This window comes from Oryx dammah, unplaced genomic scaffold (assembly GCF_014754425.2).
Source record: "Oryx dammah isolate SB20612 unplaced genomic scaffold, SCBI_Odam_1.1 HiC_scaffold_2, whole genome shotgun sequence".
NCBI classification, from domain to species: domain Eukaryota; kingdom Metazoa; phylum Chordata; class Mammalia; order Artiodactyla; family Bovidae; genus Oryx; species Oryx dammah.
The window spans coordinates 175635031-175661129 of record NW_024070186.1 but is presented as its reverse complement, the minus strand read 5'-3'; the positions used below and the strand labels follow the sequence as shown (position 1 = coordinate 175661129).

Here is a 26099-nt window from a genome sequence, read left to right as displayed (position 1 = left end):
ATCTTCCCTCTGGACAGAAACAAGAGTGGACCATGCACTCAATATCATGGTTAGATTGGGCATTGCCTGAGGGACTAGTTTCTGTCTCACTTGACTCAAACCACTGATAGGACTGGCAGCTTTGCTTGTAAGTCACTGAAAACAGATGTAATCACATCTTATGAACTTGTAATCACTGCACATTAGAGCTGCAGTAAAGGAAACAGGGACAAGCTGCTCGGGGAGTATGAGACAACTAAAAGCACCTGCACAAGCTCAGTGACAACACATCCTCAAAGTAGGTTTGAGAGGTCCTGAAACCTCACTCTGAGCTGATCAGTGAAAGCTTTCCTTTCCACAATGCCAGGCCCTAACAATGGGAGAGGTAGCTGCCCTAAAGAAATACAGAGTGAACTAAAAAGAGAACAAAGATAAACAACTAATGAAATCAGGAACAAAATGAGAATTTCATTAAAGAGACAGCAACTATATAAAGAAACTCTGGAGCTAAAAAATACATTAAGTGAATTGAAAAATTCACTAAAGGGTTTCAACATCAGACTTGATTAGGCAAACTTGAAAATATATCTTTGAAATCACTAAGTTAGAGCAAAAAGAATAAAGAAAAGCAAATAGCATCTAAGAGGCTTACAGGACATCATCTAGAGGACTAATATAGAAAAATATAGGCATCCCAGAAGAAGAGAAAAAGGGATAGAGAGCTTATCTGAAGAAATAATGGCTGAAAAACCCCCATATCTGAGCAAAGGAAAGAACATACAAATTCAATAAACTGAAAGGACTCCAAGCAGGATAAATCCAAAGAGACCAATACAAAGACATATTACAATCAAATTTGTTAAAAGACAAAATTAAAGAGAGAATTTTGAGATCAGCAATTCATCACATATAAGGAAGTTTTCATAAGATTATCAGTGGATTTCTTTACAGAAACCTTGCAAATCAGAAAAGAGTGAAAAATTCAAAAAGCTAAAAAACAAACAAACCAACCCCATCAACCAAGAAAACTATCCAGCAAACTATGCTTTAAAAATGAAGGTTAAAAAAAAACACTTGAGGAAGTTTATCATCACTATGCTTGCTCTTATGAGAAATGCTACACGGGGGGTCCTTTAAGATGAAAGGATACTAGACAACAACATGAAAGTATTCCACTTAAGGTAAATACATGAACACACATAAAAATAATACACTTGTATTGATGTAATTTTGGTGCGTAAATTCACTTTTAATTATCCAGAACTTAAATTGACAAAAACCTGGAAAAATAACTACATGCCTATGTTAACTGTCGTTCTGATATGGAACAATGGACTGGTTCCAAATTGGGAAAGGAGTACATCAAGGCTGTATACTGTCCCCTTGTTTATTTACTTACATATAGAGTACATCATGCAAAATGCCAGGGTAGTTGAAGCTCAAGCTGGAATCAAGATTTCCAGGAGAAATATCAATATCTAAGATAGCGGATGGCATGACCCTTATGGCAGGAAGCGAAGGGGAACCAAAGAGCTTTTTGATGAAAGTGAAAGAGGAGAGTGAAAAATTTTATGGCAAATAAATGGGGAACAATGGAAACAGTGACAGACTTTATTTTCTTGGACTCCAAAATCATGAAATTAAAAGACGCTTGCTCCTTGGAAGAAAAGCTATGACAAACCTAGACAGCACATTAAAAAGCAGAGACATTACTTTGCCGGAAAGGTCCGTCTAGTCAAAGTTATAATTTTTCCAGTAGTCATGTACGGATGTGAGAGTTGAACCATAGAAAAGCTGAGGGCCGAAGAATTAATGCTTTTGAACTGTGGTGTTGGAGAAGACTCTCAAGAGTCCCTTGGACTGCAAGAGATTCAACCAGTCCATCCTAAAGGAAATCAGTCCTGAATATTCATTGGAAGGACTGATGCTGGAGCTGAGGCTCCAATACTGTGGCCACCTTATGAGAAGAGCTGACTCATTGGAAAAGATCTGGATGCTGGGAAAGGATGAAGGCAGTAGAAGGGGATGACAGAGGATGAGATGGTTGGATGGCATCACCAACTCAATGGACATGAGTTTGAGCAAGCTCCCAGAGATGGTGATGGACTGGGATGCCTGGCATGGTACAGTGCATGCGGTTGCAAGGAGTCAGACGTGACTGAGCCACTGAACAACAACAAATAGGTTTGATACAGCTTTCCTGACAAGAAGCAATTGCCTTCTAATTTCATGGCTGCAGTCACCATCCGCAGTGATTTTAGAGCCTAAAAAGAGAAAATCTGGCACTGCTTCCACCTTTTCCTCTTCTATTTGCCATGAAATGATGGGACCACATGCCATGATCTTACGTTTTTTAATACTGAGTTTAAGCCAGCTTCTTCACTCACCTCTTCGCCCTCAAGAGGCTCTTTAGTTCCTCTTCACTTTCTCCCATTCGAGTTGTATCATCCACATATCTGAGGTCGTTAATGTGTATATAATATATATATAAATATATATTTTATATATAATATATAAAAATGCAATTTATGATATCAGTAACATACAGTTGAGTGGTATGGAGCTTATAGGAGTAGAATTTTTGTATGCAATTAAGTTGTTATCAAGGGAAGGGGCTTCCCTTGTAGCTCAGTCGGTAAAGAATCTGCCTGCAGTGCAAGAGACCCGGGTTCAATCCCTGGGTTAGGAAGATACCCTGGAGAAGGAAATGGCAACCACTCCAGTATCCTTGCCTGGAAAATCTCATGGACAGAGGAGCCTGGTGGGCTGCAGTCCATGGGCTCACAAAGAGTCGGGCACGACTGAGCGACTAACACTAACTAACACACTAAGTTGTTATCAGTTTAAAATAGAATGTTTTAACTTTAAGGTAACTGCAATGATGACTACAAAGAAAATATCTACAGAACATACTCAAAAGGAAATGAGAAGGGTATCAAAGTCTGTTTCTACACACCCACATACAAATACAATCAATGAAACTCAAAGGAAGACAGTAGAAAAGAGAGGAGGGACAAAAAGCTGTAAAATATACAGAAAACAACAAAATGGAAATAATCCTTCCAATCCAATGATTAGACAGCAAAATGTTATTAGCAAACTGAATTCAACAACACATTGGAAGTATTACACACCATGACCCAGTGAAATTTATTCCTGGGATGCAAGGATGTTTCAGTGTATGAAAACAATTCCATGTAATATACCATATTAACAGAATAAAAGACAAAACCATATGATCATTCAACTGCAGAATAAGCATTTGACAAGATTCAACACTAGTTCATAAAAACAATAAAAAAACTAAAAATAGGAGGAAACTTCCCAAACACAATAAAGGCCATATATGAAAAGCCCACAGATATCATACATACGTACAGATACATCATACATAGTCAAGGCTATGGTTTTTCCAGTGCTTATGTATAGATGTGAGAGTTGGACTATAAAGAAAGCTGAGTGCAGAAGAATCGATGCTTTTGAACTGTGGTGTTGGAGAAGACTCTTGAGAATCCCTTGGACTGCAAGGAGATCTAACCAGTCCATCCTAAAGGAGATCAGTCCTGGGTGTTCATTGGAAGGACTGATGTTGAAGCTGAAACCCTAATACTTTGGCCATCTGATGCGAAGAGCTGACTCATTGGAAAAGACCTTGATGCTGGGAAAGATTGAGGGCAGGAGGAGAAGGGGACGACAGAGGATGAGATGGTTGGATGGCATCACTGACTCAATGGACATGGGTTTGGGTGGACTCCGGGAGTTGGTGATGGACAGGGAGGCCTGGCGTGCTGCGGTTCATGGGATCGCAAAGAGTCAGACGTGACTGAACGACTGAACAGAACTGAATTGAACATCATACTCAAAGGAAAAAGACTAAAAATTTTTTCTCTAAGATCAGGAACAAAGATGCCTGCTCCTGCCACCTCCATTCAACACAGTATTGAGAGTCCTAACCAGAGTAATAAAATATCCTCTGAAGAGGGTACCTACTAATATTTAAGTTTCATATAAAAAAAAAAGCTCAAATTGTCCAGAAATGAAATACCCATTTTGGCTTCACAGTAGTTATTTTGTATAAATGTATAGACATCAACAGGGTTTCCCAGAAGCTGCAGTAGTAATGAATCTGACTGTCAGTGCAGGAGGCGCAAGAGATGTGAATTCAATCCCTGGGTTCGTAAGATCCCCTGGAATAGGAAATTGGAACCCACTCCAGTATTCTTGTGTGGAAAATTCCACAGGCAGTGGAGCCTGGTGGGCTAGAGTCCAATGGGTCACAAAGAGTCAGACACCACTGAGCATACTGAAATAAAACAGGAATCCACAGGTCCACATGAAATTAATGAAGGAATGAACAAATAAATAAGGTAATGGGAGGACTCTTGCTCATAGAATCCTGAGTAACAACTAGTAAATATGGAGGAAGTATATAGAGTTGGAAAGTCATCCTTGTACAACAATCACAGTAAAGTTGGTTCAGCTAAGAATCCAGTTCAGTTCAGTTCAGTCGCTCAGTTGTGTCCGACTCTTTGCGACCCCATGAATCACAGCACGCCAGGCGTCCCTGTCCATCACCAACTCCCAGAGTCACTCAAACTCATGTCCATCAAGTTGGTGATGCCATCCAGCCATCTCATCCTCTGTCGTCCCCTTCTCCTCCTGCCCCCAATCCCTCCCAGCATCAGAGTCTTTTCCAATGAGTCAACTCTTTGCATGAGGTGGCCAAAGTACTGGAGTTTCAGCTTTAGCATCAGTCCTTCCAAAGAACACCCAGGACTGATCTCCTTGCAGTCCAAGGGACTCTCAAGAGTCTTCTCCAACACCACAGCCCAAAAGCATCAATTCTTCGGTGCTCAGCTTTCTTCACAGTCCAACTCTCACATCCATACATGACTACTGGAAAAACCATAGCCTTGACAAGATGGACCTTTGTTGGCAAAGTAATGTCTCTGCTTTTGAATATGCTATCTAGGTTGGTCATAATTTTCCTTCCAAGGAGTAAGCGTCTTTTAATTTCATGGCTGCAGTCACCATCTACAGTGATTTTGGAGCCCAAAAAACTAAAGTCTGACACTGTTTCCACTGCTTCCCCACCTATTTCCCATGAAGTGATGGGAACAGATGCCATGATCTTAGTTTTCTGAATGTTGAGCTTTAAGCCAACTTTTTCACTCTCCTCTTTCACTGTCATCAAGAGGTTTTTGGGTTCCTCTTCACTTTCTGCCATAAGGGTGGTATCATCTGCATATCTGAGGTTATTGATATTTCTCCCGGCAACCTTGATTCCAGCTTATGCTTCTTCCAGCCCAGCATTTCTCATGATGTACTCTGCATAGAAGTTAAATAAGCAGGGTGACAATATATAGCCTTGACGTACTCCTTTTCCTATTTGGAACCAGTCTGATAAGAGCAGGAGAGGATTTTGACTAAAAGCAGGGTATCTGCTTTTCTTAAAGTATATCCTCACATAGTACTTATTTGAAGTAGGAGGAAAAAGCAGTAACTCTGTAACAGAGAAAGCAGACAACATTTTGTTAAGATCATCAAAATAAAAACAAGAGAGGGACAGATGGACAAATATGCCTCTTGATGTGGTACCCTGAAAAGGACTTATTACTTATGTATGATCTGGCTAAAAACTATAGTCTGCATAACCTGAATCTAATTATAAGGAAACCCAAAATGAAATTATCAATGTCATGAGAGACAGAACTTCAACAGCCAAAGCCACAGGCCTGCTGGAATCTGGAAAAAGACACTGCCAGCTGACAGTTCTGCTCCTATTGGGTAACTAAGACTAAAAGTGCTCCAAACAAAATTTGGCTAATGGTACACAAGGTTGCTGATGAATAACAGTTTGATACTGGCATAGGTTACGAAGGGTTATATTACCCTCTACTCTGAATACAACCTTCAAAGACACAGTGGGTCACTCACCTCTTTATTTGAAAGGCACTTAATAGTTTGACAGTTTTTGGAAGAAGAAAGTGCACTAGCATCTGCCTCCCGGGTCAAGAAAAGGAGCTTCTGGCCCACTGAGTCTAGGCATTCTAAAACACTGTAAAGAAGGAGAGGTTAAGATAGGAATAACAGTTTTCCCTAACCTAAGAGTTACTTCTTTATACTTGTACTGTCTAACATGGTAGCAATTGGCAACATGTGGTTATTTTAACTAAAATTAAATAAAATGAAAATTCAGTTCCTTAATCACAGTAGTCACATATACTAAAAGGTTCACACATGTGGATAGCACAGATACAGAACATTTCCACCATTATAGAAATTATATTTGTCATTGGTGCTCTCGATTCAGGGAGAGGAAGGATAAACAAAAAATATATTCAAAGCTCCTTATCAAAGTTTAGGCTAGATTCTAAAGGATCTGATATATTTACTATGCTGCTGCAGAGACAACACCCTTCTGAATCTGTTGTTTGTATTTTCCCCAATCTGGGCAAGACATCAACACTATAGCTGACTCCTTTAATCAAAATTCTCACTAGTCTATATCTCCTCTCATGCTACTTAGTTCAATGTTATTTCAATGTCTCATTTTTTTTGTAAAATGAGTTATTTTAAGACAAGTCAATATATTCAGAAAATTAGAAAAACATGCTATTCAGGGAAGCAGATGGTAGTTTTCCCTCCATAGTTTTTGTAACGGAAGAATGTTACTCATATTATTGGTAAACATTTCTCAATAGACCCAAAAGGAGAAAGAAATTGCCAGGTTTTGTTTTTAAATAAGCCATCAGATACTCCATTTATCTTTGTAACTATTTAGAACTGAAAAATATTACCTTGTATTTAGCTGCTGAACTACTACTGCTGTATTTCTTGGCTCTTGGCTTTCCTGGTGACGAGATAGTGCCTCCAGATTTAGTTCTGCAATCTTAAAAGAAAATAAAGTGGTAAAAATCATTTAATATATTGTAAAGTATTTGATGGCAAATAGATGGGGAAACAGTGGAAACAGTGTCAGACTATTTTGGGGGGCTCCAAAATCACTGCAGATGGTGACTGCAGCCATGAAATTAAAAGATGCTTACTCCTTGGAAGGAAAATTATGACCAACCTAGACAGCATATTAAAAAGCAGAGACATTACTTTACCAACAAAGGTCCATCTAGTCAAGGCTATGGTTTTTCCAGTAGTCATGTATGGATGTGAGAGTTGGACTGTGAAGAAAACTGAGCGCCAAAGAATTGATGCTTTTAAACTGTAGTGTTGGAGAAGACTCTTGAGAGTCTCTTGGACCGAAAGGAGATCCAACCAGTCCATCCTAAAGGAAATCAGTCCTGAATATTCATTGGATGAAACTCTAATACTCTGGCCACCTGATGTGAAGAACTGACTCATTTGAAAAGACCCTGATGCTGAGAAAGATTGAAGGCGGGAGAAGGGGACAACAGAGGATGAGATGGTGGGATGGCATCACCAACTCAATGGACATAAGTTTGGGTAAACTCCAGGAATTGGTGATGGACAGGGAGGCCTGGCGTGTTACAGTCCATGGGGTCGCAAAGAGTCAGACATGACTGAGTGACTGAGCTGAACTGAAAGTATTTGAGGCTAAAAAACAAAACAAACAAAATGCTCAAACCTGAAAAACCTACTCAAGTCATGTTCTTTGCTTCTGTAGACAGTAAACTTTGCTGATGCCACATTCCTAGACTGTCTTCAGTACTTACCAGATTGCTTCTGGCTTCTTAGCCAAGAATGGCAATCTGTTACCAGCTGCTGATGTGACATGAATATGGGAAAGGACCAAGCAGGGCTAAGTGAAAAGTAGTGACAATTCATTCATTCCCAAGTCACTTAAAACTTACTTCTCTGTAAACATGCAATCTTTTGAAATTAAAAAAGAATGTTTTTCATGGCAACATGAAGAGAAAAAGACTTTATTATATTAATACAAAATTATTAAAAGTATTCTAGTTTATTCTCTTTGCATAAAGTGAGAGCCCTTTGGAGTTTTCATGTATAGAGATACAAGTTTCCTTACTTAGAATCATTTTAGATTCAATTTAGAATTATAGAGTATAGAGTTCCCAAACATATTCAACTGCCATTTTCAACTATTATTAATATCTTAGATTAGTGTTATATATTTGACACAATTATTGATGTTAATTTTTTCTTTTTAAATTTGTTATTTGAGTATAGTTGATTTACAATGTTGTATCAGTTTCTATTTATACCAAAGTGAATCAGTTACACATATCAACTCTTTTATAGATTCTTTTCCAGTGTATTAACTAAAGCCTATGCTTAATTCAGATTTCCTTAGATTTTACTCAAGTGATATGCAGTTCTTCCTAGAAATCAAGTGGCAACTGCTGTTGAAACAGTGCTACCCCAAGAGAGCAAAAATCTATGTAGATATTTATAATTATCACAATTATTAACATCAGTTACAGTGACTTAAAAGTAGCACGCAGAATCTTTAGTTCCCTCAGTTCAGTCGCTCAGTCGTGTCCAACTCTTTGCGACCCCATGAATCGCAGCACGCCAGGCCTCCCTGTCCGTCACCAACTCCCGGAGTTCACTCAAACTCATATCCATCGAGTCAGTGATGCCATTCAGCCATCTCATCCTCTGTCGTCCCCTTCTCCTCCTGCCCCCAATCCCTCCCAGCATCAGAGTCTTTTCCAATGAGTCAACTCTTCGCATGAGGTGGCCAAAGTACTGGAGTTTCAGCTTTAGCATCATTCCTTCCAAAGAAATTCCAGGGTGGATCTCCTTCAGAATGGACTGGTTTGATCTGCTTGCAGTCCAAGGGACTCTCAAGAGTCTTCTCCAACACCACAGTTCAAAAGCATCAATTCTTCGGTGCTCAGCCTTCTTCACAGTCCAACTCTCACATCCATACATGACCACAGGAAAAACCATAGCCTAGACTAGATGGACCTTAGTCGGCAAAGTAATGTTTCTGCTTTTCAATATGCTATCTAGGTTGCTCATAACTTTCCTTCCAAGGAGTAAGCATCTTTTAATTTCATGGCTGCAATCACCATCTGCAGTGATTTTGGAGCCCCCAAAATAAAATCTGACAGTTTCCACTGTTTCCCCATTTATTTCCCATGAAGTGATAAAAACGGATGCCATGATCTTCGTTTTCTGAATGTTGAGCTTTAAGCCAACTTTTTCACTCTCCTCTTTCACTTTCATCAAGAGGCTCTTTAGTTCCTCTTCACTTTCTGCCATAAGGGTGGTGTCATCTGCATATCTGAGGTTATTGATATTTCTCCCGGCAATCTTGATTCCAGCTTGTGTTTCTTCCAGTCCAGCATTTCTCATGATGTACTCTGCACAGTTAAATAAGCAGGGTGACAATATACAACCTTGACGTACTCCTTTTCTTATTTGGAACCAGTCTGTTGTTCAATGTCCAGTTCTAAGCATTGCTTCCTGACCTGCATACAGATTTCTCAAGAGGCAGGTCAGGTGCTCTGGTATTCCCATCTCTCTCAGAATTTTCCAGTTTATTGTGATCCACACAGTCAAAGGCTTTGGCATAGTCAATAAAGCAGAAATAGATGTTTTCCTGGAACTCCCTTGCTTTTTCCATGATCCAGCGGATGCTGGCAATTTGATCTCTGGTTCCTCTGCCTTTTCTAAAACCAGCTTGAACATCAGGAAGTTCAGGGTTCACGTACTGCTGAAGCCTGGCTTGGAGAATTTTGAGCATTACTTTACTAGCGTGTGAGATGAGTGCAACTGTGAGGTAGTTTGAGCATTCTTTGGTATTGCTTTTCTTTGGGATTGGAATGAAAATTGACCTTTTCCAGTCCTGTGGCCACTGCTGAGTTTTCCAAATTTGCTGGCATATTGAGTGCAGCACTTTCACAGCATCATCTTTCAGGATTTGAAATAGCTCAACTGGAATTCCATCACCTCCACTAGCTTTGTTCCCTAACCAGGGATAAAACCCATGCCCCCTGCAATGGAAGCACAGTCTAAACCACTGAATTCTATCAGCTATAATGATTAATACCACTTCATGGTGCTTAATATATTCATGGCACTGTGCTAAGAGCATGATACTATATAATATCTCATTTACCCTCACCAATATCCCAGAGAAGTGTGTTCCCATTTTACAGATCTGGAAACTAAAAAGTATAAAGTTCTTCAGAGAAATTGCCTTAGATATCACATATCATTTCACCTATAATATATATCATTTCACCTATAACACATCATTTCACCTACTTAAAAACAGGTTAAGTCTAACTTCATAGAGATTTAACCACTATATTATGCTAGTGATATACATCTTAATTTCAAATATATGTTCACTTTGAATTACACTCCCATTTTTGTAAAGAAATATGATATGGTGGTTTGTGACACTGTTCTAGTCTCATAATTTTAAGGAAAGGAAAGATACTAACCTTCTTTGGGCCATACTTGAGGAAATACCGAGCCAATTCAAGGGTTGTTCTAGCATCTTCTGTAGCATCATGACCAAGCCTATCTGGACACTGTATATCCTTCCTGGAAAGTCAACGTAAAATTGAGATAACTGGGAGCATTCTTTTTTTCTTTTTTAATTTTGTGGCTGTGAGGTGCGGCATGTGGGATTCCTCGACCAGGGATTGAACCCACACCCCCTACATTGGAAGCATGGAGTTTTATCCACTGGAAGGCCAGGAAAGTCCTGAGAGCATTTTTAATGACAGATTCTTTCAACCCCAAAGTTCTAGCTACATGTAAAATTTTAGCATCCCAGTAATTAGATTTGAATGATAACAATCAAGATTCATTTATTCCTTAGTGCCAAGATCTGAAAGGTTCTGAGAATACAGAATGATCAGGAATGGCTTTGTCTACAGTAAGCATATCATCAGTGGCTATTTAATAAAAAGTCTCTGGTTCACTCCCCAGTCAATCCCTTGTCTCATTTCTTAGATATAGCTGTGGTTTTAAAGTTATCTTCCAGAAATTTTCTATTTGTATACAAGTGTATAATATACGGGCTTCCCAGGTGGCATTAGTGGTAAAGAACACTCTTAACAATGCAGGTAGAGTTAAGAGACATAGGTTCAAACCCTGGGTTGGAAAGATCCCCTGGAAAAGGGCATGCCAACCCAGTCCAGTATTCTTGCCAGGAGAATGCCATGGATAGAAGCCCTAGGTGGGCTATGGTCCACAGGGTCACAAAGAGTTGGACACAACTGAAGCAACTTGGTATGCATGCATGGTCTATTATATACTTAAAAGTTCTTTTAATTTTTTGACTGCACTCTGTGGCATATGGGTCTTAGTTCCCTGACCAAGGATGGTGCCTGTGCCCCCTCCACTGGGAGCACTGAAATGCCAGAGAAGTCTCATTATTTAAAAAAAAATTTTTAAATACATCTCTTCCCTGGTGGCTCAGATGGTAAACATCTGCCTACAATGTGGGAGACATGGGTTCAATCCCTGGGTCGGGAAGATCTCCTGGAGAAGGAAATGGCAACCCACTCCAGTATTCTTGCCTGGAAAATCCCATGGATGGAGGAACCTAGTTAGGCTACAGTCCATGGGGTCACAAAGAGACACGACTGAACGACTTCACTCACTTACTCACTCATACTTCTGTCTATAGATATATCTAAATCTAAGCTACATCATATCAATATCTCAAAATCTTTTAATCTTTTTCTGAATCTCCATTTTATGGAGATTAATCTATAAATTGGAGAATAATCCCCAGATTTTTTCTCAGTAACATCTTAGACGTGCCTTTATTGCACATTTCATGGCTGGAGCCACCATCTGCAGTGATTTTAGAGTACAAAAAAATAAAATCTGTCACTGTTTCCCCATCTATTTGCCATGAAGAGTTGGGACCAGATACCAAGATCTTAGTTTTCTGAATGTTGAGCTTTAAGCCTACTTTTTCACTCTCCACTTTCATCAAGATGCTCTCTAGTTCTTCTTCATTTTCTGCTATAAGTGTGGTGTTATCTGCACGTCTGAGGTTATTGATTTTCTCCTGGCAATCTTGATTCCAGCTTGTGCTTCATCCAGTCCCACATTTCTCATGATGTACTCTGTATATAACTTAAATAAGCAGGGGGACAATATACAGCCTTAATGTACTCCTTTCCTGATTTGGAATCAGTCTGTTGCTCCATGTCCAGTTCTAACTGTTGCTTCTTGACCTGCCATACATATTTCTCAGGAGGCAGGTCAGGTGGTCTGGGATTCCTATCTCATGAAGAATTTTCCACAGTTTATTGTGATCCACACAGTCAAAGGCTTTGGCATACTCAATAAAGCAGAAAGGGATGTTTTTCTGGAACTCATTTGCTTTTTTGATGATCCAATGGATGTTGGCAATTTGATCTCTGGTTCCTCTGCCTTTTCTAAATCCAGCTTGAACATCTGGAAGTTCATGGTTCATGTACTGTTGAAGCCTGGCTTGGAGAATTTTGAGCAATACTTTGCTAGCGTGTAAGATGAGTGCAATTGTGCAGTAGATTAAGCATTCTTTTGCATTGCCTTTCTTTGGGATTGGAATGAAAACTGACGTTTTCCAGTACTGTGGCCACTGCTGAGTTTTCCAAATTTGTTGACATATTGACTGCAGCAGTTTCACAGCATCATCTTTTAGGATTTGAAATAGCTCAACTGGGATTCCATCACCTCCACTAGCTTTGTTCGTAGTGATGCTTCCTAAGGGCCACTTGACTTCGCATTTCAGGATGTCTGGCTCTAGGTGAGTGATCACATGATCGTGATTATCTGGGTTGTGAAGATCTTTATTGTACAGTTCTTCAGTGTATTCTTGCTACCTCTTCTTAATATCTTCTGCTTCTGAAAGATCCGTACTATTTCTGTCCTTTATTGAGTCCATCTCTGCATGAAATATTCCCTTGGTATCTCTAATTTTCTTGAAGAGATCTCTAGTCTTTCCCATTCTATTGTTTTCCTCTATTTCTTTGCATTAATCACTGAGGAAGTCTTTCTTATCTCTCCCTGCTATTCTTTGGAACTCTGCATTCAGATGGGTATATCTTTCCTTTTCTCCTTTGTCTTTTGCTTCGCTTCTTTTCATAGCTATTTATAAGGCCTCCTCAGACAACCTTTCTGCCTTTTTTCATTTCTTTTTCTTGGGGATGCTTTTGATCACTGCCTCCTCTACCATGTCATGAACCTCCATCCACAGTTCTACAGGCACTCTATCAGATCTAATCCCTTGAATCTATTTGTCACTTCCACTGTATAATCATAAGGGATTTGATTTAGGTCATACCTGAATGGTCTATTGGTTTTCCCTACTTCCTTAAATTTAAGTCTGAATTTGGCAATAAGGAGTTCGTGATCGGAGCCACAGTCAGCTTCTGGTCTTGTTTTTGCTGAAAGAGCTTCTCCATCTTTGGCTGCAAAGAATATAATCAATCTGATTTCGGTATTGACCATTTGGTGATGTCCATGTATAAAGTCTTCTCTTGAGTTGCTGGAAGAGGGTGTTGCTATGACCAGTGCATTCTCTTGGCAAAACTCTTATCAGCCTTTGCCCTGCTCCATTCCGTATTCCAAGGCCAAATTTGCCTTTACTCCCAGTATTTTTTGACTTCCTACTTTTGCATTCCAGTCCCCTCTAATAAAAAGGACATCTTTTTGGGGTGTTAGTTCTAGAAGGTCTTATAGGTCTTCATAGAACCATTCAACTTCAGCTTCTTCAGCATTACTTACTGGTCAGGGCTAGACTTGGGATTACTGTGATATTGAACGGTTTGCCTTGGAAATGAACTGAGATCATTCTGTCATTTTTGAAATTGCATCCAAGTACTGCATTTCAGACTCTTTTGTTGACTATGATGGCTACTCCATTTTTTCTCACGGATTCTTGCCCACAGTAGTAGATATAATGGTCATCTGAGTTACATTCACCCATTCCAGTCCATTTTAGTTCACTGATTCCTAAAATGTCAATGTTCATTCACTCTTGCCATCTCCTGTTTGACCACTTCCAATTTGCCTTGATTCATGGACCTAACATTCCAGGTTTCAATGTGATACTGCTCTTGATAGCATCAGACTTTACTTCCATCACCAGTCACAGTCAAAATCACTGCAGATGGTGACTGCAGCCATGAAATTAAAAGATACTTGTTCCTTGGAAAAGTTATGACCAACCTAGACAGTGTATTAACAAGCAGAGACATTACTTTGCCAACAAAGGTCCATCTAGTCAAAGCTATGGTTTTTCCAGTAGTCATGTATGGATGTGAGAGTTGGACTATAAAGAAAGCTGAGCACTGAAGAAATGATGGTTTTGAACTGTGGTGTTGAAGAAGACTCTTGAGAGTCCCTTGGACTGCAAGGAGTTCCAACCAGTCCATCCTAAAGGAAATCAGTCCTGTATATTCATTGGAAGGAGTAATGCTGAACCTGCAACTGCAATACTTTGGCCACATGCTGCAAAGAACTGACTCATTTGAAAAGACCCTGATGCTGGGAAAGATTAAAGGTGGGAGGAGAAGGGGACGACAGAGGATGAGATGGTTGGGTGCCATCACCAACTCAATGGACATGAGTTTGAGTAAACTCCGGGAACTGGTGATGGACAGGGAGGTCTGGTGTGCTGCAGTCCATGGGGTCACAAAGAGTCGGACACACTGAGCGACTGAACTGAACTATTAGCACATATCATCACATTCAATAACAAAGCATCAGTTATAAAGATAACCACAATTTATTTAACTAGTCTTGTAGAATATCTGAAGATTTGGGGGCTATTTTAAACCACACTATAATGAACATCATTATACATGTGTTTATACGTACTAGAATACTATCAATATAGGAATGTTATGTTTCAAAGTTTTGGGTAACTCTTCTGCCTCTTCTGTCCAGTTCTATCCATCAACCTTCAGCTACGACTGCAACTCCTTTTTGTATTCCCAAAGTTTTTTCATTTATGAGTCATACTTCTCTCTGAAGTTAGGATCTCAGAATTCCTAATAATGTTTACAAACCAAGAGAGAGGAAGAGCAGAGAGCCCAAACTTTTGCAATATGCTTTAAATAAGACACAGTCTGCTAACTTATATGCAGTCTATCAGGATAATATTATAATATTCAAACAAACTTACCCCAAAATAGCTTTGGCTAAGAACTTGAGCTTAAATCTTCTGCCCTGCTCTCTGACATAAAGCAATGATGTATCAATAACATATGGATGTATCATCTGAGGAGGAAAGAGAATAGAATGAGTAGCATCCTATGCTAAAGGCAAAAATAAGTGGACTGGGAAACAGAAGGCTTTAGATCTAAGATAGATAAAACAGGCTCATATGCTAGAAAAACTAAGTCCTAAATCAGATACTCACTTTCAGTGCTCTGAGATCTAAATCTAAGGAGTGGCCCACTAACACAGCATCAGGAGGAAGAAGGATCTTCAACTGTCTCTGTACATCTTTGAGTTTGGTTGTCACTGGTTTAAGAATCTTCTTTGTGATTCCTGAGAAACTTTCAACAACAACAACAAAAAAACCAGAGAAATGGAAAAACCAGGATATTACTAAGTTTTCCTCCCTGGAAAGCCACTCAAAAAGAATATTTTAAAAAACTGATAAAACATTAATAAATGCTTAGTGTAATAAGGTTGAAAATAAACAAAGAAGAAATTAAAAACTGCCTATAATTCCACTACGCAGAGATCACTTTTTACACTTTAATAAATACCCTTTCATATTTTTTGATACATATATATTCATGTATGTTTCATTTTTATAAAAATGCAATGGCTAATAAGCACATGAAAAAGTGCTCAATATGGCTCATTATTTGAGAAATGCACCTGTCAGAATGGCCATCATCCAAAAATCTACAAACAATAAATCCTGGAGAGAGTATGGAGAAAAGGAACACTTTTGTACTGTTGGTAGGAATATAAATTGATACAGCCACTATGGAAGACAGTATGGAGATTCCTTAAAAAACAGGATAAAACTACCATAGGACTCAACAATCCCATTACTAGGCATATAACCCTAAGAAAACCATAATTGAAAAAGACACATGTACCCCAAATGTTCATTGCAGCACTATTTATGATAGGACATGGAAGCAACTTAAGATGTTCATGGACAAATGGATAAAGAAGGTGTGGTACATATATAGAATGGAATATTATTCACCCATAAAAATGAATGCATTTGAGTCAGTTCTAATAAGGTGGATGAACATAGAGTCTATTATACAGAGTGAAGTAAGTCAGAAAGAGATAAACAAATATCATATTTTAATTCATATATATAGAATCTAGAAATATGGTACTGATGAACCTATTTGCAGGGCAGCAATGGAGACACAGACATAAAGAACAGACTTGTGAACATGGTGAAAAGGAGAGGGTGGATTGAACAGAGAGTAGCATGGAAACATATATATTACTATATGTAAAGTAAATAGCTTGATGGGAATCTGCTGTATAATGCAGGGAGTGCAAATCCAGTGCTCTGTGACTACCAAGTAGGATGTGATGGGGTAGAAGGTGGGAGAGAGATTCATGAGGAAGGGGACATATGTGTGCCTATGGCTGACTCATGTTGATGTATGGCAGAAACCAACACAATATTGTAAAGCAATTGCCCTCCAATTAAAAATAAATAAATTTAAATTTAAAAAATGAAAAAATAAATAAAAATTTTAAAATGTTATCATGGGACTACCTTGGTGGTTCAGAGGTTAAGATTCCCTGCTTTCACTGTGGTGGGCCAGATTTGATCCCTGATTGGGGAACTAAGATCCCACAAGCTACATGGCAATCATAATGCATATTACTATATAATATAAACATAACATTTTCTATATGTCATGAACAAATTTTCATATCAATAAATCTATTCTAGCACATCCTTTTAAATGGTTAGAGTACTCCATTAAGTAGATATAACATTTTAACCAACCCCCCATTTTCATTTTAACCAACCCCCTATATTCATATTCCCATATTTTTGCAATACTATGACAAACACGCTTATACATACAGCTTTGTTACATATGACTGTTCCCTAAGAGTATCGTGTAATTGTCTTGTCTACTAATAGGACAGTCTTCATCATTATCATGGCCTCTCTGTGCCTAAGTAAGCCTGAATTAATAGATGTAACCACAATGGGCAACAACAGTAATATTTCCTGGCTTTTCTTTGCCTAATAACAGTACTGTGTACATTCTGAAATTGCATGCTAATCTTTGGAATGATAAAAAAAATTTTTTAAACTTAAAATTTCTGCTGTGGAAAAACTTAGTTTCATTTTGGTTTCTGGGGCCAAGGGAGATTAAGGTCTAAGATCATTTGACAACCAAAAGATGATATATAGATTTTTCAGATGGGGTCTTATCAGAGAGCAAAGATATTTGGCAGTTGCTACAACTTTCAGATTCTGACAAGGAAGATAATATTCTGGCAACTTAAAGTCATAGGAAAATTAGAGCGCAAGAAGGAAAAGAGCATTAGCGTAAGAAGGATAAGAGCATTATATACCAACATTGTACAATTTCAGTATTAAAATTTACAGTTGTGGTACCCCAGCCTTTTCTTTGATAGTTAAGTAGATAATACTTAACTAAATAGAAGCTACAAGCTATTCCTGGTAAGTCTCATTCCACTCTAGTCCGACATCTATCGAGAGCTGGAAGCAGGGTTAAAAATACCTGGTGAGATAGTCCACAATCTTGTTGTCAGGTTTAACAAGTTCATCCATAACACAGCCGCCTCCTTCAGCAACCAGTGAGATACGTGTTAGTTCTCTTCCCTTGGATGTAAGGCACTGAAAGATTAGGATGTAGTTAGACTGCTAAACTGTGGAAGCTCTTGCTTTCTCTCATTATTTAAGACTATATCAGCTGTCATCTATTCTAATCTACTGGGGTCCCTGAGACAACAGTACAGCTGTTTGCTGACTAGAAGATCCGATATGAATGAAATTAAAGCTAGGCAGGCTACTGAACATTATTATAGTTAAAGGTAACCAACACAGTACAATTTCTCTGGGAAGGATGTGCTTAAGAGGGACAGAAACAATAACATTAATTATAATTGTACCACTTACTGTGTACTACAATCCAGTATCATGCTAAGTATCACTACAAAGTAATTTTTATTAGCATGCAGTATTATCTAATCCAATACTAGGTATTTCATATACCATCTCATAATAACCCCATGAAATAGCCTCTGACATTATCCTCACTTCACAGAGGGAGAATTAGGGAATTAGTTTGTCCAAGGAGACAGGCAAGGCCAGGATACACACCCTGATATGACTCCAAATCCTTAGATCTTATCCACTGTTAAGAGTTGAGAAACTATTACTTGAGCACTAAGTGAGAGGGAATACACAGCATTTGAAAGGAGGTTTAGACAAAGTAAAACATAAAGGAAGCTTAAGCAGGGAAATCCTTCTTCTAATCTTAAATGTGTAAAACCAAGTCAAATCAATGGTAATTGCCTCAAGTCTTCAAGGCAACAATGACAAAAAAACCTGTGCAAAAGATAGAAGCAGGCTTCAACTGGTAGTCCAGTGATTAAGAATTCGTCTGCCAATGCAGGGGACATGGGTTTGGCCCCTAGTCTGGGAAGATTCCACATGCTGCTACGGAGTAACTAAGCCCAAGAACTCCAATTGCTGAAGCTCATGTGCCCTAAAGTCTATGTTCTGCAACAAGATAAGCCACCACAAGAAGCCCTTGAACTGCAACTACAGAGTAGTCCCTGCTCACTGCAACTAGAGAAAGCCTGCACACAGCAAGAGTCTCAGTGCAGAAAAAAAAAAAAAAGAAGCAATCAAAAATTTTGAGTAATAATCAAAAATTAGATTGACTAGTTAGAAAACTTATGTGATATTTATTCCTCATCCTGAAGCAAAGATTCAATTTTCCTAAAATGTCATGAAATGGGTCCACTTTCAGTTATTTAAACTGAATGCTAGAACTGAACACAATCAAGACAACTAGATCCTAGTGTGCAACACTCCAGTTGAAAATCAAAAGTAGCACTTACCATTTCACAGTCAAGGCCAAAGAGAGGACTGTTGTCTGTTACAGAACCATTACATTTGGTAGGTACAAAGTTTTCACAGTCAGGAAAACCTAGGAAGAAAAGGAATAAAACATTTACCTTTAGAACTAGAAATGGTAAATATCACTCCTATATTTATTCAGGGAAAACTGAGATTCCACATTTGTGGGGCATTTCTCTATATTAGACACCTGAAATATGAAGATTAAATGAGATAATTTCTGTCATCAATTTTTTATCCATCTACTCATTTTTATATTTGGGGAGAATAATGTAGGCTGCTGTTATTGGGGATGCTAGGGCCTAGGCTTCCTTGCAGTTACCAAGCAATAAATTTTTCCTCCTTATTAGCAATAACAAATTGTACCTAAATCCAAAGTCATGGGACCTTTTCTATGTACGCACTAACAGAGGATGAATAAAGTATGCAAATGTCCATATGTGGTATTTTTCTTTCCTAAACAAAACAAGAAAAAGTAGGAATGAAATTCCACCATAGCAGAGATCTAAAAGGATTTCACTGAAGGTCGAAAGTTTAACTAACATTCACCATATACACTCTACTACCCTTAAAATTTCTCTGAGATCTCTTTTTAGAAATGTGCCGCATTTTCTAGACTCCCAGCCTGAAAATTCCCTACAGAGGCTCAGATATAGGCTTAGGATACCCCTTCCTAAGTCAATAAATCAGGCACATTCATCTCAGAAGCCCAAAAGTGTGTGAATCACTGAAGATTCCTACCTTCAGAGAGAGGTTGAAACAGTTAAAGGTAACATTTAGATTTTATCTGACAAGAAACTAAGGGGAGTATGAAAAGGTTTGACCAGTTTCTATGTCACAGTACCTTGAAAGTTCCAACTGATTACAACTAGAAGAATCAAAACAGTCTAACCCAAAAGGAATATTCTCAAATCTTGGAGACATGGTACTTGCTGACCTTATCTGTAGTAGTAGTATCAATAATACCACAAAATAACTTTTTTAAAGCACTGTGTGCCCCATGCTAAGCTTTTTCTGTACATTAACTCAATCTTCATGGCAATCCTATGATATATGAACTGTTAACTCCATCTTACAAATAGCTTTTTTACTTAAAATAAATCTATTTTAAGAGGAAATTTATGTATCCAGAATACAAAAAGATCTCCAGTAATAAAAAAAGACAGCCCAATTAAAAAATGGTCAAAGGATCTGAAAAGATATACAAATGGCCAATAAGCATATAATGAGATGCTGAATATCATCAGCCATCAGAGAAATACGAACCAAAATCACAATGAGATACTAATTCACACTAGGATCGGTATAATCAAAAAGAGTATAACAAGTGTTGGTAAGGATGTGCAAAAATTGGAAACCTTATATATTGCTGGAGGGAATGTAAAATGGTGCAGCTGCCTTGTAAAACAGTTTGGGGGTAGGCGGTCCAAAGATAGAGGAGAAATAGGATGGGGAGACCACGTTCTCCCCGACTAATTCATCAAAAGATCATTTGAATGTTGAGCAACTTCTACAAAACAACTTCTGAACACTGGTGAAGGACACCAGGCACCCACAAAGGCAGTCCAATCTCTTTGAAAGGAGGTAGGACAAAATCTAAGACAGAAACAGAGACAGAAGATTTAGGGATGGAGACCCATCCTGGGGAGGGAGTCATGAAGGAAGAGAAGTTTCCAAACAGTAGGAAACCCTCTCACAGGCATGTCTGTGGGGAGTTTTGGAATCTTAGAGGGCAACACAACCAGGAGAAAAAAAAAACCAAAACCCACAGAATATGTGCAACTACAAGTGGAGATGGAGAAGTGGCATAGAGGCTCATGACAAGGACCAGGCCTGAATGCCCTGAGGACAACCTGAGGGAGCTAATGTGAGATAGCAACCCAAACCATGGGCTCCACAGAGACAAGAAAAAAAGACCTTTCCCTCAAAAGGCTCTAACAACACATGGTGACCCCTGGTGTACTCACATAACAGAGGATTGAGTGAATACCAAAGGACAGCAAGCTGGCTGCTGGCTGCTGTGTAGGGCTCTCCCTCCCTGAAGGCAGAAAGATAGGCATGTGACTGCCAGAGCTGGAAGGCAAGGGGCTGCTGCAATCTTGGCCCCAGAGACAACATCTTCCAACAAACTGAGCAGGCTCCCAGTTGCTAACCATGTCTTCCTGGGATCCTGGACAGCTGACATCTGCCAGGAGTATCGCAGCCTGAGATCAGCTCCCCAGAGGAGACACATGGCATATCTCGGACTGTGCTCTCACTGCACACCTGGGAAACCAAGCAGCCAGAACCTGGGAGGTGAATAAGACACACAGCCCACCTGGGACAGTGTAGTTGCCAAGCACCAGGTCTCACATAAGCTGCTTGGACCTTGGAAGGGCACAAAACGCACAGCCCATCTGGGTCTGTCCCCCCGTGGAGAATCCAAGAAGCTGAGCAACTTAGACCTGGGAAGTACACGGAATGCAGGGCGTACCTGGGACAGCGCCCTTGCAGAGCACCCTGGAGCCTGAGAAGTGTGGACCCAGGAAGTACATGCTGCCTTGGGCTGTGGCAAACCCAGTGTGGTCTATCCACCATGAGCACTCCCCACATGCCAGCAGTATTTGTTTGCAGTGTCCCTCCCTCCCCACAACACAACTGAACAAGAGAGCCTAAATAAGTGGCCACCTTTGACCCCTGTGGAAATTATACACTGAAGAGATTTGCAAACAGAGGAAGCCAAAATAAAGAAGGAGGAACCACTCTGGAAGTGACAGGTGCATCAGACTAAAACTCGGCAGTTAATACTGAGACTGTGCACATTTGAGGGGCACCTATAGAACTTGAGAACAAGTACAAGCTGGAACAAGGGACTATCTGACACTGAACTGACCCCACACTGCTCACAACAGCTCCACAGAAATTCCTAGATATATATTTTACTATTATTGCTTCTTAATTTTTAAAAAAATGTTAGTTCTTTATTACTCCTTTAACTTTCATTTTTATAGCCTACTATTACCTTTCAAAAAAAGCTTAGTTTTTAAAAACAAATTCCATATATATAATTTTTTTAAATTTTTGTGACTGATTTTGTTTTGTATTTTTTATATTGTACTTATAAGAGTCTAACCTCTATTCTAGGTTTTTAATCTTTGCTTCTTGATATTTGTTAACAATTTTGTACCTTTAAGAATCTAGTCTTCAGTATCCATTTTCACTTAGGGATTTGATTACTGGCTTGATTGTGCTCTCCCCTTTTGACTCTCCCTTTTTTTCCTCGAGGTCAACTCTATCTCCTTCCTCCATCTTCTCTTCTCTACATAACTCTGTGAATCTCCCTGGTGTCCCTGGCTATGGAGAATTGTTTCGCCATTAACCTAAGGGTTTTATCTTCTGTGCTGTATGGAAGGAGAAGTCTTGAGGCTACAGTAAGAGAAGGACTGAAAGCCAGAGGCAGGAGGCTTAACTCCAAAACTTTAGAACATCAGAGAACTCTTGACTCCAGGGAACATTAATAGACAAGAGCTCACCCAAAAGTCTCCACAACTACACTGAAACCAAGCTCCAACCAAGAGCCAATAAGTTCCAGTCCAAGACACGCCACACTAATTCTCTAGCAAAACAGGAACACAACCCTGAACATTAAAAGATGAGCTGCCCAAAGCCATTCCAAACCCATTCAGTTCTGTTCAGTTCAGTCGCTCAGTCGTGTCTGACTCTTTTAACTACTGGACACTTCATTGCACTCCAGAGAGAAGAGATCCAGCTCCACCCACCAGAACCCAGACACAAGTTCCCCAAACCAAAAAAAACTTGACAAGCCACTATTCCAACCCCATCCACAGGGAGCAGACTAATTAAAAGGAACCACAAACTTCCAGCCTGCAGAAAGGGCACCCCAAACACAGTAATCTAAACAGAACAAAAACGCAGAGAAATATTCAGCAGGTGAAGGAACATGACAAACCAAAGAGGAGGAGATAGGGAGTCCACCTGAAAAAGAATTCAGAATGATAGTAAAGATAATCCAAAATCTTGAAAACAAAATGGAGTTACAGAGAAGTAGATTAGAAACAAGGATTTAGAAGATACAAGAAATATTTAACAAACACCTAGAAGAAATAAGGAAGAGTCAATTAATAATGAACAATGCAATAACTGAGATTAAAAGCACTCTGGAGGGAACGAACAGTAGAATAACTGAGGCAGAAGAGAGGATAAGTGAGGTGGAAGATAGAATGGTGGAAATAAATGAAGCAGAGAGGAAAAAAGAAAAGAATTAAATGACGACAACCTCAGAGACCTCTGGGACAATATTAAACACCCCAACATTCGAATCATAGGTGTCCCAGAAGAAGAAAACAAAAAGAAAGGGCATAAGAAAACACTTGAGGTGATAACAGTCAAAAACTTCCCAAAATGGGGAAGGAAATAGCCACCCAAGTCCAAAAAACCCAGAGAGTCCCAAACAGGATAAACCCAAGGTGAAACACCCCAAGACACATATTAATCAAACTAACAAAGATCAAACACAAAAAGCAAATATTAAAAGCAGCAAGGGAAAAAGCAACAAATAACACACAAGAGGAATCCCATAAGGGCAACAGGTGATCTTTCAATAGTAACTCTTCAGGCCAGAAGTGAATAGCAGGACATAGTTATGAAAGAGAATAACCTACAACCAAGATTACTCTACCCAGCAAGGATCTCATTCAGATATAAAGGAGAAATCAAAAGCTTTACAGACAAGCAAAAGCTAAGACAATTCAGCACCACCAAATCAGCTCTTCAACAAATGTTGAAGTATCTTCTCTAGACAGGAAACACAGAAAAGGTTTATAAAAATGAACCCAAAACAACAAAGTAAATGGTAATGGGATCATACTTATCAATAATTATGATAAATGTAAATGGGTTAAATGCTCCAACCAAAAGAAAAAGACTGGCCAAATGGATACAAAAACAAGACCCCTTATATATGCTGTCTATAAGAAACCCACTTCAAAACAAGGGACACATACAGACTGAAAGTGAAGGGCTGGAAAAAGTTATTTCATACAAATGGAGACCAAAAGAAAGCAGGAGTAGCAATACTCACATCAGATAAAATAGACCTTGAAATAAGACCATGATAAGAGATAAGAATGACATTACATAATGATCAAAGGATCAATCCAAGAAGAAGATAGAACAATCATAAATATATATGCAACCAACATAGGGGCACCTCAATACATAAGGCAAATGCTAATGAGTATGAAATAGGAAATTAACAGTGACACAATAATAGTGGGGGACTTTACTACCCCACTCACACCTGTGGATAGATCAACCAAACAGAAAATTAGCAAGGAAACACGAGCTTAAAATGATACAATAGACCAGTTAGACCTAATTGATATCTATAAGGCATTTCACCCCAAAATAATGAATTTCACCTTTTTCTCAAGTGCAAACAGAACATTCTCCAGGATAGATCACATCCTGGGCCATAAATCTAGCCTTGGTAAATTTTAAAAAATTGAAATCATTTCAAGCATCTTTTCTGATCACAATGCAGTAGGATTAGATGTCAACTATAAGAAAAAACTATTTAAAAATATAAACATATGAAGGCTAAACAACACACTTTTGCATACCAACAGATCATGGAAAAAATCAAAAAGGAAATCAAAATATGCATAGAAACAAATGAAAATGAAAACACAACAACCCAAAACCTATGGGATTCAGTAAAAGCAGTGCTAAGAGGAAGGTTCACAGCAATACAAGCCTACCTCAAAAAAGAAGAAAAACATCAAATAAACAACCTAACTTTACACCTAAAGCAACCAGAAAAAGAAGAAAAGAAGAACCCCAAAGTTAGTAGAAGGAAAGAAATCATAATAATCAAGCAGAAATAAATGAAAAAGAAACAAAGGAGACTATAGCAAAGATCAACAAAACTAAAAGCAGATTCTTTGAGAAGGTAAATAGACAAACTTAGCCAGACTCATCAAGAAGAAAAGAAGAATTAAATCAATAAAATTAGAAATGAAAATGAAGAATCACAACAGACAACACAAAAATACAAAAGATCATAAGAGACTACCGTGAGCAATTATATGCCAATAAAATGGACAACTTGGAAGAGATGGACAAATTCTTAGAAAAGTATAACCTTCCAAAACTGAACCAGGAAGAAAGAGAAATCTTAACAGACCCACCATCACAAGCATGGAAATCAAAACTGTAATAAAAAATCTTCCAACAAACAAAAGCCCAGGACCAGATGGCTTCACAGGTGAATTCCACCAAAAAATTACAGAAGTGCTAAAACCTATCCTACTCAAACTCTTCCAGACAATTGCAGAGCAAGGTAAATTCCCAAACTCATTCTATGAGGCCACCATCACCCTAATACCAAAAACAGACAAAGATACCACAGAAAAAGAAATCTACAGCCCAATACCACTGATGAACATAGATGCAAAAATCCTCAACAAAATTCTAGCAAACAGAATCCAACAACATACTAAAAAGATCACGCATCATGACCAAGTGGGCTTTATCCCAGAGATGCAAGGATTCTTCAATATTTGCAAATCAATCAATGTGATATACCATGTTAACAAAATGAAAGATAAAAACTATATGATTATCTCAATAGATGTAGAGAAAGCCATTGACAAAATTCAACACCCATTTGTGATAAAAACTCTCCAGAAAGCAGGCATAGAAGGAACATACCTCAACATAATAAAAGCCATATATGACAAACCCATAGTAAACGTTATCCTCAATGGCAAAAAATTAAAAGCATTTCCTCTAAAATCAGGAGCAAGACAAGTCTCATCCACCACTTTCACCACTACTATCTAACGCAGTTTCGGAAGCCCTAGCCACAACAGTCAGAGAAGAAAAAGAAATAAAAGGAATCCAGAATGGAAAAGAAGTAAAACTCACCTTTTGCAGATAACATAATCCTGTACATAGAAAACCCTGAAGACACCACCAGAAAATTACTAGAGCTAATCAATGATATAGTAAAGTTGCAGGATATAACATTAACACACAGAAATCTCTTGCATTCCTATACACTAACAATGAAGAAACAAAAAGAGAAATTAAG

General features: G+C 38.7%; 1 protein-coding gene across 2 annotated transcripts in view; it reads right to left on the bottom strand.

Moving 5' to 3' along the window:
• Positions 1-26099, bottom strand: part of REXO5 (RNA exonuclease 5) — a 57735-nt gene that overhangs the window by 16835 nt on the left and 14801 nt on the right. For both annotated transcript variants that reach the window (XM_040257181.1, XM_040257187.1), the window contains exons 6-12: positions 18988-19076; positions 17640-17755; positions 15308-15446; positions 15071-15165; positions 10377-10479; positions 6780-6871; positions 5917-6037 (exon numbers count right to left, since the gene is read on the bottom strand). In XM_040257181.1, the coding sequence (XP_040113115.1) occupies positions 5917-6037; positions 6780-6871; positions 10377-10479; positions 15071-15165; positions 15308-15446; positions 17640-17755; positions 18988-19076 (755 nt within the window). The remainder of the gene's footprint in view (positions 1-5916; positions 6038-6779; positions 6872-10376; positions 10480-15070; positions 15166-15307; positions 15447-17639; positions 17756-18987; positions 19077-26099) is intronic.